Source organism: Prinia subflava, chromosome 8 (genome assembly GCF_021018805.1).
Source record: "Prinia subflava isolate CZ2003 ecotype Zambia chromosome 8, Cam_Psub_1.2, whole genome shotgun sequence".
Taxonomy (NCBI): Eukaryota; Metazoa; Chordata; class Aves; order Passeriformes; family Cisticolidae; genus Prinia; species Prinia subflava.
The window spans coordinates 23,160,734-23,176,871 of record NC_086254.1 but is presented as its reverse complement, the minus strand read 5'-3'; the positions used below and the strand labels follow the sequence as shown (position 1 = coordinate 23,176,871).

At 48.9% G+C, this 16,138-nt stretch overlaps 1 protein-coding gene across 2 annotated transcripts; it reads left to right on the top strand.

The window, feature by feature from the left end:
* Positions 1-4,957: 4,957 nt before the first annotated feature.
* On the top strand, positions 4,958-14,749 carry KCNG1 (potassium voltage-gated channel modifier subfamily G member 1). Of its 2 annotated transcripts, none has more exons than XM_063404170.1 (4): positions 4,958-5,470; positions 8,993-9,106; positions 10,357-11,161; positions 11,650-14,749. In XM_063404170.1, exons 1-4 carry the CDS (start codon positions 5,103-5,105, stop codon positions 12,418-12,420), a joined length of 2,058 nt encoding a protein of 685 aa, XP_063260240.1. In that variant the 5' UTR covers positions 4,958-5,102; the 3' UTR covers positions 12,421-14,749. The 2 variants fall into 2 exon arrangements, with proteins under 2 accessions (XP_063260240.1, XP_063260241.1); XM_063404171.1 differs by lacking the exon at positions 4,958-5,470 and adding an exon at positions 5,482-5,886.
* The last annotated feature ends 1,389 nt before the right edge of the window (positions 14,750-16,138 follow it).

Genomic DNA, 16,138 nt, shown 5'->3' with positions numbered 1-16,138 from the left:
ATTCACAGAAATACTGAGATATAAATCGTTTCAATTCTCCTGCATCCCCCCAGCTTTTAGTAACAGCAATTACAGGAGTCATGCATGATGGCTTTTGCCTAATAATTTTTTTCCTTTATACTGTCAAAATCATTTTAAAAGGTGCAATGCAAAATATAGTTTCATATGAATCAAAAGTATTATGACTAGGATAATTATTTCCCATCCACTGAATGCATCACCAGTATTAAAAATTGACTGAGCCAGAGAAAGAGATGTAATGGAAGTTGATCTCCTCTTAGCTATATTTGTGAACAGAAATAAATGACTGAAAATTGCGTGCCAGGTGACATTTGACAGTTGGAGTGACCTATCACCAGGGCAGCAGTAGATTTAGTTTGGAATTAAGGACCCTCTTGCCCCTGGAGTATTTCAGAGCACAGGTTCTGTTCAGGTTCTAACCTGAGGCAGATGCAGAAATGAACAATTTAGGGGCATTATCCATTCTCACTCATAAAGCTGAACAATGCTGCTGCTGAAGCACATGCTTGGAAAGGCATTTCTCAGATCCCTGCACGGCTCTTTCAGTTCAGTAATCTGAAAAAAAAGGTGATGTGTTTTTGGAAGGCTGCCAGAGCCATGATAAATAATCCAGTGGTCCTGATAGTTTCAATACAGCACTTCCCTGAAACTCATTTCAGCCCAAGAACCTCCCTCTCCTGTAAACACTTTCCACTGCTCTTGCTGATACACAATATAAATTAGTTATTTAAACACACTTGAAGTTCTGCATTTTACCAAACATTCTGGAATATAAATGCTTTTAAAGCTGGTTCCTGGTTATGTGGCACAGCTACAGTCACATTCCTCGGCTGCAAAGGAACCCAAAGGGACAAGAACCAGCTGAGGACAGAAATTCTGCTGTTCATCCTTTGCTAGGGAGTCAATCACATGTTCAGACTGGGCAGGAGCTCTGCTAGGCACACAGATATCTGCATGCAGAGGTTCTCTCCTCACTCAGCCCCAGGATTTTCCAGGGCTGGATGAAGTCTGGATTGGAGCAGAGGCTGCACAGCCAACACTTGAGATATCCCTGAGGAGGAAAAGCTGAAACCAAACCCCGGAGAGGCTGTGTGAGCACACCCACACCTCTCTACCTCTTCAAATTAAAGAGTTTTCTGCCCAATTGTTCACTTGACTTCTTTGTGTTTTCCAGTTCATTTCCTGCTCGTTTCCCAGTTCCTTTGCAGAGTGAGGTTTGTGTTGATCCTGGAGCTGCTCGCAGCCTCTCCTGCTCCTGTTGCAGCAGCCGCAGGTGCCAGCACACAGCAGCCAGGGAGGATCAGAACGCTTCCCCTGGATCTGCAGAGGGAGTATGGGGGAGGCTGGCAGCACGAGGCACTGGAGTAAAATCTCCAGGGTTTGTAAATTAATTTTAGTCGCATCGGGCACCTTGCAAACACAGCCACAACATCCCCGGAGCGGACGGAGGAGGGATGTGTTACTCCTCGCTCCTCCGGTGCCACTAGCACGACACAGACGTGCAGGAGCTCCTCAGGAGCTCTCCTGGGTGATTTGCAGCAAGGACAAACAGAAGCAGAATGGGAGAAGAGCCTGGTGCTGCCCATGCACAAACACAAAACTCCCAGAGATCTGTACAAGGAATGGGCTAAAGGAAATATTTTCTGCAAGTACAAACACCCGAGGAGAGGTTTAATGATTAAAGGTGAGAGTAAAACACCTAAATGTAATCCCCTCTCTGCTGCAGACCTTCCTGACCCAGTGCAGGTGATTGCAGGTGGGATCCTGCTGGCCAGAAGTGAACACAAGAATTCTCTAAAATGCCCCTACAGTGACTGGAGCCCCGAGTGACCCACTGAGACACAGTCCATGCATGGTGGGCAACCACATCTGCTCCAAAGCACCTCAGCTGGCAACAAGGGGCCCATAAGGGGATTAAATTCATATTTACCTCATGCAAGACAGGTGAGGAAAGCATTAGCATTCCATGGCAAAAGGCATCAAACCCAAATACACCAGTAACTGCTCATTGTGCTCGAGGGCAGCTGCACTGAGAGCTTTGGGACCACTTGGAACAGCAGCTCTGAGGCTTTTGGGCAATCCCTTGTGGCTGGCACAGCCCCCAGGAGGGCTCCAGTCCAGCCTCCTGCCCAGGGCAGGGTTGGCTGGGAGAGCAGACTTGGGTGCTCAGAGCCCAATCCAATGGGCTTTTGAAGGCCTTCAAAAGCTTTTTTTGACTCTGGAACCCACCAGGAGCCCCCCAAGCCATCTCTTTTCCATCTCTTTTCAAGTCCAATCCCCAGTGTCCCAGCAGAGCAGGTACTCCATGCACGGACCCTCCTGGTGGCCCTCGTTGAACACACTCCAGCCTGGGGACGTTTTCCTGTCCTGAGTGCACAAAATGAATACAGTTCTTCAGAAGAAAGGAAGTTATTCTCCTGATTTGTTTGGGAGGTGGAAGGTGCTGTCAAGTTGAAATTCCTTGTTTTGCTGGCAGCACTGCTCCTGGGTGCAGAATGATGCTGGAATTATCTTACAGAGCCAGGGAAACTGATAGAACAGGATTTCAATGTCAGCAATCAAAGGAACAGAAGGAAAAGCAGCCACAGGCTATAAAAGCAATGAAAGTGGGATTAAAATTTTTCTCTGCAGCACTGCCAGTTCCTCAAGGAGCACAAAGCAGTTGATTGACTCTGGGAATCCTTGGCCAGTCCTCCATGCACAGCTGATCCCTGCAGAAAAACTGCTGGGGCACTCCTGGTCACCCTCAGGGGCAGGGACCACCTCTGGTCCCCCAGGAATTCTGTGCTCATGAGGGATGTGGGTGAGACAGGCCTGAAGAGGGAAGAGCAGATCTAACACTGGCCCCAGTCAGTGATCTCACAGCCACTCCTCACACTGATGTCCACAAAGTCCTTGACCCCAGCTGGACCTGCCCAGCCAGAGTCCAAAGGAAGGGGGAGTCCTACAGAGTGCACCCAGCAAGTGGCAGGACATTCATATTAACACTGACCACGATGATAATAACCATTTTCACCCATTATTGCTCAAAACTGGGCTTGAAAACTCCAGACAAGAGACGGGAATGGGATCCTGATCCAAACAGCACAGTCAGGGATGATTTATTAAATAGTGAAAAACTCTGCATTAATCATATGGGGTGGCAGTGAGTTGCCCTTTTGTGCCTCGTCCTTTAGGATGGCTGTAACTCGATGGGCAGCCAGAACTCACAGAAATAGGGGCTGGCAGGTGAAGGTTGCTGGAAATGTCCCCTGCCCCAGGCACGGTCACAGCCAGTCCTGAGAGCTCTTTATCCAATCTTCTCTTTACATCTCCACTGAACAGATTTACAACCTCCTGAGACACCAGCTACTCTCCAGCTACTCGCAGGATAATAGTTTTGTCTGGTTTGATTGGTTTCTTCCCTGATATCTAAAGTAATCTCCCTAATTGCACTTCAGCAAATTGCTTTTTGTCCCAACATTTGTGGTCACAGGACAAGTGTTTACTGTCATCTTTGCAAATGTGTTTATACATTTGAAGACAGCTGCTGAGTCCTTACATTGTGTTTTCTTTTCCAGCCCAAATAATGAATTCCAGCCTTCCACACAGCTTACATTTCCAAGCCTCTTTTGCAGTTGTGGTTGCTGTTCTGCTCCCTGCTTTGCCTACATCTCTGTGTAGGGGTGAGTGCAGCGCCTGAGCCTGGGCAGAGCGCTCCAGCCGAGCCCGGCAGCGCGGAATGGAACAGAAATGCCGCCCTCTGATGTCTCGCAGCTGATCCTCCTGCTCGGAGCGCTGGGAGCAGCACGGCTGCTCTGCACCACTGCCCGGGCTGCGAGCACCACAGCCCCGTCTCCTCTGCAGCGTTTGTGCCTCACAGCGCTCACTGGACGTGTGATGTTCCCCCTTGGTGGCACACCACATCATTTCTTCTCCTACAGGTTCAATGTGTTGAGTTCAGACTCTGCAGTACCTCAGGGTCATTTGAAATCTCAGCCTTGCACTCTGTGCTGGAATCACTGCCCGTGTTAGAAAAATGCCCTCCGTTCTGTCACCCAAGGTATCACAGCAAACACCAACCAAAACTGTTCCCAGATTGCTCCCTGGGAGACCCTGCTTCAAATGTCCTTCCTCTTCGACAGCACAAACTTTCAAAATACAGGTTTTAGTTAGCAAGATTATTACAGACTATTGTACAAAAGTCAAAACTCTCATACCTGTCACTGTGGCCAGTAAAACCAATCACATCCCTGCTACTGACACAGGCTGAGAGCCTGCTCAGAAACCTTTCCAAAGTCAAACAAAAATCCTGGGCAATATCAGGGAAAAGCAGCCCGAGCTGACAGCCCCAGCCCTCTACACAACTGCTGTTCAACAGCTCCGGCTGAGGAATATCAGCACGACTATTTCTGTGTGCCCACACAATCCTCAGCCACAGTCCGATTTAGTTTAGGGGGGAAAAGAGGTGTTCTGCTAAAATTACCATAGTATAGATTTTTCATTTGTATTGCCATAGCAACAAAGGACTTGGCTTGAAGTGAGAGCCCGCAGTGCTCGGGGTGAAGGGCACAATGCCCACGGGAACAGACAGCCCTTGTCCCTGGGGGTGACTGTCCGCACCCCGCAGAAATCCCCTGCAAGAGCAGTGCCTCGGCAGGGAAGGGAAATCAGAGCGGAGGTGATCTCTGCACGCAGGGGGACAGCACACGGGATGGGAGCGTTCACCCGAGACTCTGGGACAGAGCCTGAGCTGCGGGTGACTCCTTAACCCCGGCACCGAGATCCAGCTCGCTGCTTCCAAACGGAGCTTACATCCACACAGAGCAACTTCCACCCAGATGTCAAACAAATGTCATTCACAAGCAGAGCCAGGCAATATTCTCCGAGTCTGTGGCAATAACCCAGCGTGCTGATTGCTGCCGTGCGCTGCAAGGGCGCCGCGGGAACAAGGCACGGGCTGGGCTCTCCCGGAGCCTCTGTACGGACCGGGGAGAGAGCTGGGATGGGATTTGTGCTTTCACGGGCCCTTGTAATCCCACTGCTCCATCCAAAGAGCCCCGGTGCCATCAGGGGCGCAGCAGCGGCCAGGGCAGCCCGGGATGCCACCTGTGCGCTGCGGGCAGGGCTGCGGGCGGCCCCCGGCCCGGCTCCGCTCCTCCTCGGCTCCGGGAGCTCCTCCTCCTCCTCCTGCTCCTGCTGCTCCTGCTGCTGCTCCTGCTGCCGCCGCTGCTGCTCCTCGGCCCGGCGCGGCCGGTGCGGGGAGCGCGGCCCGGGGGCTGTTCCCGGTGCCGGTGCCGGTGCCGCACCATGCGCGGGCCCGGGGCTCCTCCGGAGCGCTCCGGTGCCGCCCCCGCCCGCGGCCCCGGCGCTGGGCGCGGCGGAGGCGCAGCGCGGTAGCGCCCGGTGCCCACCCCGCCGCGGGGCTCGGCGCTCGCTGCCCGCTGCCGGCGCCGCGGGCAACTCGCAGGCAAGTTCGGGCAACTTTCCCGGCCCCGGGGCGGCCGCGGGGGCAGCGCCCGGCCGGGGGTGGCCGGAGCCGCCGAGCCCCCGGAGCGGGCGGGGCCCCCGCGGCTGCAGCAACAGGTTCTGTCCCTCGGCAGGGATGGAAGAGAGGGAGCGGCCGCCACTCCGTGCCGGAGCCGGGCTGGCCGCGCCGCCAGCAGCGGGAGGGGCTCGGCCGCTCCCCGGGACCGCTCGGCTCGCTCCTGCCCTGGCCCGGCCCCGCCGCCGAGGAGGCTGACGGCGCTCCGGGCTCCCCCGGCGGGCTCGCTCCGCGCTGCCCGGGCTGCCCCGGCCGGCTCCGCCGCTCCGCGCGTCCTGCGGCCGCACAGCGCGGGATGGAGGCTCGTGGTGCCAATTTCTTCCGCCTTGCCTAATCTGAAGGTCCTTTATAGCTTTCATTTTTAAATGATTAAGGGATGTCTTTTATGTTGGATGTCTTTTATATTTTCTGACTTCTGCTCGTTGGTGACTGACAGACACATCAAGGGAACTGTTCTGGATAGGCAATGTCTTTCCGGTAGATTTTTTTTTTTTCATTGGAAAAGATTTGGGGAGGGGTGGAGGACAGGACAAGCATGAAAGAACTCTTTATGACTATATAGCTTCATTTTGGTAGCAAAATATTTATCAATACAAGTAAATGTCAAATCCTTTACTTTTTAAAACTGTGTTTAAGAGATTGCTATAAATGTGACTTGCTAAAATTTGTTGACATAAATATGTTTCACAGCAGGAGAGTAACTGCAGTTATTAATCCTAATGTATTTCAGAACATTCTCCTGGGGATGTAAGTTATCTGCAAAGTTATTTCACTTCTGATTGTTATCAGTAGAATAAGGCTCAGCTCTATAAAACCAAACAGTGAATAACATATTTGACATAATTCTGTTTGTAGGTTGTCATAAGATGCCACAACTGTCCAGCTCAGGGAGAGCTACATAAAGATAGAGCTTTTTTTTTTTTTTTTGGTTTATCTGGTTTTCAGGAGAGTTTTATTTCATGTTCTACATTGACCTAAGTTTTACTTTGATTTGGCTGGAAGTGCACTTTTGCTAGCAGAGCTGAAGTTTGAGATCTGTTCTTAGGCTGTAAAGAGCTGCAGGAGCAGGGCTTGAAGTGTGGCAGGAGGCACCTGGCAGTGAGGTACAGCACGGAAATCCTGTGCCAGGAGAGCTGAGAGCGGCACTGCCTGGAGATGCTGCCTGCTTAACTGAGGAAAGGCTAAAGGAGGAGGGATCATTCGATTGTTCTTTATGAAATTCTCTCAAAAAAAATCACTATATTCTTAATCAACATGCACTGAAATCTGAAACTTTTAAAATGGTTTTTAAAGGCTTAATTTACAAATGGCAAAAAGCAACAGAGATGAGATGCAGGCACTGGAATTGGCAGAAGAGACTAGGAGGGAGTTCTGCATCTTCTTTGCAGGCTTGTTATCATCCAGGCACAACTTTGAATTGTCTGCACCACGGAGCAGGAGCAGGACTCCTTGCAGGAGCTCTGATTACATCAGAGATGCACTGCAGAATTCAAAATACTGCAGAGGACACTGGGGAGGGAACAACACTAGCAGTGGAATTTTATCGTGTTTCTCATGAGTTCTATTTCCTTCCCTCAGAAGGGCATCTTTAATAATTCTTTTCCCATTGCCGTGGAGTCTGGCATCCTTCCTGAATTTTGGCTGCAAGTAAGGGCAGTACAGATTCCTAATTTGATTTCTCCACCAGACATAATGGATATCATCTTGTGCAGGACAGATTTTTGAAAATACGTCCTCTCTTCCTTCCTGTGCACAATCCACCCCTTGGAGTCACCCAGAGCCCTTGCCCCAGGCCAGTTACTCCGTGTTACTGCAGGTTCTAAAAGCAGAGCAATCCCCAGGGTGGATAATGTAGGAAGAGACCACTCTTGCCCCAGTAAGTTTACAAAACATGAGAGCAACGATGCTCAGAGGGAAGGGATTTGCCCAGGAGGAGAGCACTCTGTCAGCAGGGGAGCCAGGAAGCTGAACTGGGCTTCAGTGAGTGCCAGGACAGGATTCCAAGGGCAGAATGCTGCTCACACCTCAGGCCAGGAGGGCTTTTACCACTGGGCCTGATGTAGCCAGAGCAGAGCAGAGGCTTTTACTGCTACAACAGATCTTTAAGGTTCATCTTGTTGAATTGCTGGGAGGGCTGGGGCTCTGGGCTAATGAGTTTGTGTGACCTTACATTGCAGTGTGCTGCCTTTACTCCTGAAGGCATTCCTTATCAGCTGTCCCCAGCGTCATCGGGCTGCAATGGAGGAATAAAGCAAGCTTGGGCTTTAAGCTCAACAGCAAGGAGTCCTTCCATTAATGAGACCTCTCTCCCCTAAAGCCACACTGACCATCAGTCTGTCGAGGCACCCTCAGAAGGAAAACAAGAAACACACAGAGAAATGCACAGAGAAATGCACAGGATTATTTTTCTCCTTTCTCCCTTCCTCCAAGTCAGGCCACGTTTATTATTGTCCTTTATCTCCTCCTACTCTTCCTCTGTAGATATGATGCTGCGTGTATCTGAGGCAAAGAACATGAAAATAGCCCATGTGGAGCATCAGATCCTACGTGGGATTTGTAGGCTTGCCAGCTCTGGTGATGGCAAAGCAAGGAGCAACCTTTTCTGAGAGCAGCCACTCAGCGTGGCACACAGGGGATCCATTTGTCCAATTCATTGCCTCGCACAGGTCGAGGAGCTGGCGGCGAGGAAAGAAATCCCTTTCTCTTTGCTCTGCTCTTTCACAGTTGCTGCCTCAGGGTTACAGCGTGTGTCTGACACACGCAGAACATTTACATTTCCCTCTCTCCATTGCTTCCCATTGTGTCAACAGTGGATGTGCTGGGAGATCAAACCAGTGACAGAGATGAGCTGCCTCCTCATTTTTCCTGGCTGAGATTCAGAGGATAAGTTGTTGCTAACCAACATCATCTGGTATTACAGAAGGGAAAATGGTTAACAGCTCCCACTTATCCATATCTTGTATCAGTCATAATCTTCATTCTGTTTGGATCAGCCCTGCCTTAGACATGGCTGAGGCAGAAGGGAAAAGGCGTTTTTAAATAAAACAGCAGTTGGTCTGAGAGATGAAGCCCTACATAAACATCCATCAGGCAGCCCTGATTTCCAAACCAAACCTATAGCTTGCACTCCGGTGGCATTTCTTCTGCTGATCCACGGCAGGGGGTGGGACAAGATGAGCTTTCCAACCCAAACCATTCTGGGATTCTGTATGAGTGAGGAGTCAGGAAATAACCCTCCATCCAAAGCTGACCTGGGGCCACCAGTTTGAGAGTGTGCACAGAGCTGCTCTGTTCAGCCCAAACCCTCCAGGAAGTTTAGGAGCAGGACTGAGGGAGATTTTAATTGAGGCATTGTCAGTGCCCTTGCAGCAAGAACTCCTAAACTGATGTGCAGCTGTGTCCTTCAGTCCTTTGCTGTTGTAACCACGGGGTTTTCTTCTCTAATAGGTATGTACCACTCCTGGTGTGGTTTATAAACCCAGCTTCTGAAAAGGAGGGTTCTGTGGCTCAGCAAGTGGCCCCAACAGGGGGTGTATCCCTGGGGTGCACATCCAAGGGGAGGTAAGTGCAGCCAGGACAAGAACAAAACTCAACTGCTACTGAAGCCAATCAACCGGAATATTTATTCCTTTCGGGGCTAGAAAGCCAAAATACTGGTGCATATTTAATGTCTCTATATTGTAAAATCTCCTTAATAAATAAATACTCTTATCAAGTGAAACTCAGGGGCTCCAGCACTAAGCTGAGGCTGAGTGTGCAAATGAAAGGTCTTGGAGCAGTGCTGCACAACCTCCTGTGGAGGAGCAGGTTCCACTCTGACTCTTGAAGTGCAGTGAATTAGGGAGGCCAGAAGTTTGAACATTTCCAGCTCCTGTGTTTGGTACCAAATTGAATTCTGCTCCCTTCACTCCCTGGACTTTATGCCAGTGTTGCATGAGCCGAATTTGAATGAGATTTTCCAAGTTGTCATTAGAAATGTTGGGGTTCTTACAGTCAGAGGTAAAGGCAGCTTGGCTCTGTACTGCAAGGACAAAGCCCTGTTACTGCATGTAGGGTGTCAGTGATAAGTGACAAAACACTCCAAGGTTTGCATGGAAATCCTGTATTTCTTTGCAGTCTTTAGTAAATGAGGCCATAAAAAGGGAGTTGCCATGTCATTAACTGTGTATAAACTCTATACAAATGTTTATGTGATCACCAATACAAGTGAGCTTTTTTTCCCCCAAATTGTTTCCAGATGGCCTTTTAGAAGTTAATCTTGTATTAACTGCCTTTTAGAAGTGTGTAGTTACTGAACTACAACATAATTGACTTCTGATTCTTTCTATATGTTTCATGGGTACTAAAATACTCAAAAGCTTTGTGAGTAATACTTTAAAAAATTACACAATTTCATTTTCTACAAAACACACTTGAATTCTGTGTCCTAATGTGATACTATCATCATTTTTATACCTCCACTCTGAACCACAAGCATCCTGCCACATGGAGGAATTATTCCTGGTTTCCCTCTTTATCTGCTGGGAACTGAGACCTCTGTCTCTGAGACAGGAGAAGCCTCCAGTGTGATAAATATGCCAGGCAGAGCTCCTGAACCAGGCATGGCCCTCGGTACGGGGTCAGTGCTGCCCAGCTGGACAAACCCAGCCTGCCCAGAAAGGTCTTCTGGCCACGCTCAGCCACTGCTGTTTTCTTTCCCATTGCTCTTATCATCACATCACATAAATGTTTTTGAGCTCCAACCACTCCATTTGTTGAAAGCCTGAAAGCAGCCTGGCATTTCTCACCCCCGTGTCTGTTTTCTGTTCCAGAAGACACTTGCAGAAGCAGCGAAGGGATGCAAAGTTGTCTTCCAAGATGACTCTGATGCCTGGAGAAAATTCCGACTATGACTACAGTGCCCTGAGCTGTACTTCAGACGCTTCCTTCAACCACACGTTCTTTCCGGAATCTGAAGCCCTCAAGGGAGTGTTTTACCAAAGAGCCAGGCTAATCCACCCTCAGGAGGATCTCCTCAAAGGCTTCCACCCCGACGACCGCAAGCGGCACATCATTATCAACGTGGGGGGCATCAAGTACTTGCTCCCCTGGACCACGCTCGATGAGTTCCCCCTGACACGCCTGGGACAGCTCAAGTTCTGTACCAATTTTGACGACATTCTGAACATCTGTGACGATTATGATGTGACGTGCAATGAATTCTTCTTCGACCGCAACCCGGGGGCGTTCAGGACAATCCTGACCTTCCTGAGGGTTGGCAAACTCCGGCTCCTGCGGGAGATGTGCGCGCTGTCCTTCCAAGAGGAGCTGCTCTACTGGGGCATTGAGGAAGACAACTTGGACTGGTGTTGTAAAAGGAGATACCTGCAAAAAATGGAGGAGCTCACAGAGATTAATGAACGGGAGGATGACCTCCTAGAAAATGAAACAACAGGTGAAACAGTAGAGGAGACAAAAATTGGTTTGTGCATGAAAAAGTTGCAAGACATGGTGGAAAGGCCCCAGTCTGGCCTTCCTGGAAAGGTGTTTGCGTGTTTGTCTGTTTTGTTTGTAACTATTACAGCAGTGAACTTATCCATCAGCACCATGCCTGACCTGAGGGAGGAGGAGGAAAAGGTAAGTTAGCTTTTAGGATGGCAAATGGTATGTGCTGGGAAGAGCAGAGCAAGTGCAAGGTCTGAGGTTATTGACTTCAATAAGGATTTTACAGCTGTCTTTAGGGGGGTGGAAATATTGTGAAGAATATTTGAAACGTTACATGACTCTTTGATTACTTGTAAGAGAATTAATCATATACTGCTTTATGTCCAGAGAAAATTCTGTTAGCGTGCACTCCTCTGTATATTACCTTGTTAGACTTTGTATTTGATATTTAGAAAGCCTGAAATTCCTGAGCAATATCTTCTGTGGAATAAGCAGTGCCTTCCTAAGTTTTGCATTTAGCATGTTTCAAACTGCCAACGTGTTTCCCCATAGCAACAGCTTCAATTCCTTTAATATTTTGGGTTTAAAAAAACCAACACAGAAGCCTCTCCTCCTGTCACCGCACCAACTAAAATAGTTATTATCCAGAGCCGATTACAAACTCCTCCTCTTTCCTGCAGGGTGAGTGTTCCCAGATGTGCTACAATATTTTCATTGTGGAGTCTGTGTGTGTGGCATGGTTCTCCCTGGAGTTCCTGCTCAGATTCATCCAGGCCAAGAGCAAGTTCGCGTTCCTGCGGAGGCCCCTGACGCTGATCGACATCATCGCCATCCTGCCCTACTACATCACCCTGCTGGTGGACACGGGCTCCGAGGGCTCCAAGAAGCCCAGCTCGGGCAACATCTACCTGGACAAGGTGGGGCTGGTGCTGCGGATCCTGCGGGCGCTGCGCATCCTGTACGTGATGCGGCTGGCGCGGCACTCGCTGGGGCTGCAGACGCTGGGGCTGACGGCGCGGCGCTGCACCCGCGAGTTCGGGCTGCTGCTGCTCTTCCTGTGCGTGGCCATCGCGCTCTTCGCGCCCCTGCTCTACGTCATCGAGAACGAGATGGCCGACTCGCAGGAGTTCACCAGCATCCCCGCCTGCTACTGGTGGGCCGTCATCACCATGACCACCGTGGGCTACGGGGACATGGTGCCCCGGAGCATCCCCGGGCAGGTGGTGGCCCTGAGCAGCATCCTGAGCGGCATCCTCCTCATGGCGTTCCCCGTCACCTCCATCTTCCACACCTTCTCACGCTCCTACCTGGAGCTGAAGCAAGAACAGGAGAGGATCATGTACAGGAGAGCGCAGTTCTTGCTGAAAGCCAAGTCTCAGATGAGCAATGAGTCACAAGGCAGCGAGGTTTTGTTCACCACTCTCTCTTCCGAGACTAGGGACAATGAATGAAATGTACGTTGCTGTTTCTCTTGCTGTCATTGTATCAGATTCCATCTTTGAATTCGCTCTGGAAGCACCTCACGAAGGTAATCCTCATATTAAAACGAAGAGAAGGAGCTCTAACCAGGACCTGATGTGGTTTAACAAGTCCATTATTATGCTGTTCCTTCCTCCCCAACATATAATGTATAGGGCAGAACTTTCACCGACATCATGCAGTGGGATTTAAGGAATTAAAACTTCTCTAGCAATGACAAAAAAAAAGAGCAACATATAATTATGCACTTGACAGGCTCTTTTGCCATTTGTAATACACATTTTTCCAACCGAATCACAATGTACATAATCATTAAACAGGCTACCATTTTTCCTGTTCTTCTTGTATATAAATAATGTAAATACATCAGAATTAATGGCTAAATCCTCTCCCAGTAACACGCCATAGAGCGTAATGGAAATAACCACAGATATTTGTCCCATTGTGCTTTTAAAAGTCAAATAAGACTCGTCACTCACCACAGAACCAGCTCTTTCTTTGCAAGTCAGCCCTAACCACAGCAGAACAGAAGAATTATAGCATAACCTTGCTAAAGATGTAAATACTCAGAGCTCACCAGCTTCAAAATTTAATTGATGTTACAGCATTGATCCGATGCCATCAAATGCAACATTCCAAGGAACAAAACCTTGGAGTTTTGTAGCACTTAATGTTATTATCAAGAGGTGACTAGCTGCAAATCCAATGAAATATGCATGAGGAGATGCCAGCCTTCCCCACCATCTGTTCCCAGCTTCACTCTCCCTCAGCTCTGAAAGGGAACTGGGAGAGGGCAGTTTCCAGGGCCCCCAGCACTGCTGGGCAAACCGGGGCCACCCCTGCCCACGGAGCTCTCGGTTCTGGGGCAGGAGCAGGAAATCCGTGCCCGTGGGAAGCTGCCAGTGAGGGAAAGAGAAAATCTGATTTGAGTCATGGAGGGGCACAGTGACAGCTCTGTGCTTCCTGTCCTCCATCAGGAGGGACCCAGGACAGGATTCACTTTGCCTCTGCCATCCTTACACACGTGGTGGGAATGGGGAAGATTTGAAACAGGACAGGAAAAAGCGATGAACGCCCTGAAGGCAGCACAACCACCAGGAATTGTTCATCGTGGTCCAGGCTCTGTGCTGAGGGCAGGGGAGCACAGGGGACACTCGGGTTTGGCACAGGTCCCTGTGCAGGGTCATGACAGACCCCGTTTGTTTTAGAGGGAATGACCCTGACTTGCAGAACAGCTCAGGAGAAAAAACCCAGAACTTAAAAAGAGAATGAAATCCACTTGTTAGATTTCATGTGTGCTTAGAGGTAAAGAAAAGCCAATTTAAAGAGTTTCACCTATTTTCCACTCTTCTTTAGTAAAATTACTTACTAGCAGTTAAGAGCTTGGGGAATTTAGAAGTCCCCATCACACTGACCAATGCTTCTCTGTCTTAATTTTCACAAATACTATTTCTTACTGGCATTTCTGGAGCAGGTTACGAGAAATGTCAGAATGCATAATGGTTTTATGGCTTAAATGAAAGCCAAAGACATAACACTGTCCTTTCAAAAAAAAGTAAAATCAGTTTCTCAGTCTGTGCTGTTTGGCCAAACCCACAGCACACTGATTTTCTGTTCAAATGTCTTTAAAATACAATTTGAAGCTGTTCTGATATGCTTGTTCCTGAAAGAAAATTCCAAAACTTTTTAAAATGCACTTTACAAATAATTAGGGCTTTAGCATTCTCCAGCCTGTGGTAGGGAAATGTGCCTATGGAACATTACTGCAGAGTGCTAAAATATCCAGTCTAAACTCTTGGCAATTAATTCTGTGCCAAAGCTGCAAATGAACCAGCTTTTCACTCTTGTTCCTCATCTTTAATTAGAGTTGGACAAAAAACAGGAACATCGTGACAAAAAATTTTTCTCCCCATTTTTTTAAAATTTCAAAACTGTTTGATCATCTGGAGCATTGGCTCCAGCACAAGCGCTATGCATCTTCTACCTTTGTGTCAGCATTCGTTATAAAAAGAACTGGTAATTAGATTAGTCCTGTGAGCAACAGTTGCTTATCCAAGAATGTGTTTGACAGGCTGAGCCATAAATAAGGAACTGTATGTGAATATAAGGAGAAATCAAGACTTGCCACATAAAACCTAAGCTCATTTCCATGTTCTGCTAGCTAATAAATGCTGTAGGGCCAACCATTTTCTCAGTGTCTCTCCATTAATGCTCATTTAATTCATGTATCACTTAATATTTTTTATCCCACAACTAGAGCTTGATAAAGCCCTTGTCCAATAAAAATAAAATAAAAATATCCCCCTGGAGTTGGGTGTTGGTTGAGCAAAAGTGTGAATGCATCTTGCCTGTTGGAGGTTCTGCCGAGGCAGGGCCAGAGGAGCTGTGGGGATGTCCCCACCCTGTCACATTGTGCTTGGCAGCAGATGGAACCAGGTGACACGTGTGACTCGGAGTGGCTGTACCTGCTGTGTTTTACAGGGGGAACACTCACTGCAGTCCTTGTGCTGAATAAATCCAGCTCCAAGGCCTCAGAGCACAATTTCAGCGTGAACCCCCCTGTTGTGTTCAGCTTTCCTGGGGCTCTCAGGTGATCATGCCTCTCTACAGTCTATTATCTGGATTTTTAGTCAAATCCATGAGAACGCTGGCTGGGTCAAACGCTGGCTGTTTGCTGTGCACAGCTGAGGGCTGTCACTCTGTTTTAGCCTTTGTGCAGCGTGTGCAGTCACCAGGACAGTCCCAGTCCCAGCACTGGTGCTGTGATGCCGCCAGCAGGGCAGTGTGAGCTGCCCCACAGCGGTGCATGTCTGCAGCAGCAGGGCTGCCACTGCTCTGCCTCCTGCTCTGGCTGCTCTGGCCAGCTGCAATCCCACAGCAGGAGCTGCATTCCTCGGGTTAATAAAGTGCTGGGCTCTCCTTGCATGTCCCTGTGCCCCTTCAGGAACTGAGGGGTGGAGGGTGTCTGGGGAGTGGGGCTGGGGCACAGCTCGGCTCTGAGCAGGGCCAGGCTGTGCCAGAAAGCACCAGCAGAGGAAATCATCCCCTGCAGGAAAATCCAGGTTCAAGACTGATAGGGACACCTCTCCCTTGCGTGTTGTCCCAAGAATCACAATCACAGCTCCTTGGGACAGAAATTTAAAATATTTACAAAGAATCTGTCAGGTTCAGAAGAGAACAGGAAGGATTCATAAAAACTGAGAAAGAAAAATCCCTGTTGAAAGCATAATTTCCAGATAAGGTGGCACATTAAATTACTTTCTCTGAAATCCTTCCCTTTCCAGACTCCTCCCTCAAAACCAACACAGACCCCTTGGTGGGTGCAACACAGAAATGAAGGCAGAGCCACGTGGCTTCTCTAACAGCACATTAGAGAAGGTGAGCTGAAACCATTCATATTGTGCTAACATTCACTACAGGTCAAGGTCTTAAAAAATTCTCTGTAGGGAATATTTAGAGCTTGTCTCCATGTGACCCTTTACAATGTTCCCATTTAATTCAGTACCCAAGATCTCCACAGTCAGAGGCTTCAGAAGTGTCACTGAGCAGGCAGAGGCTTTAGCAATGTCTAATTAAACAGAAAGCTCATGCAGGGCTGAATCACAGATTCCCACATCGTCAGATGCACGTCTGGGAAGGAAACCTGGTGTGCTCCATACATTCCTGACTCGTGTGGGAAGACTTTCACTG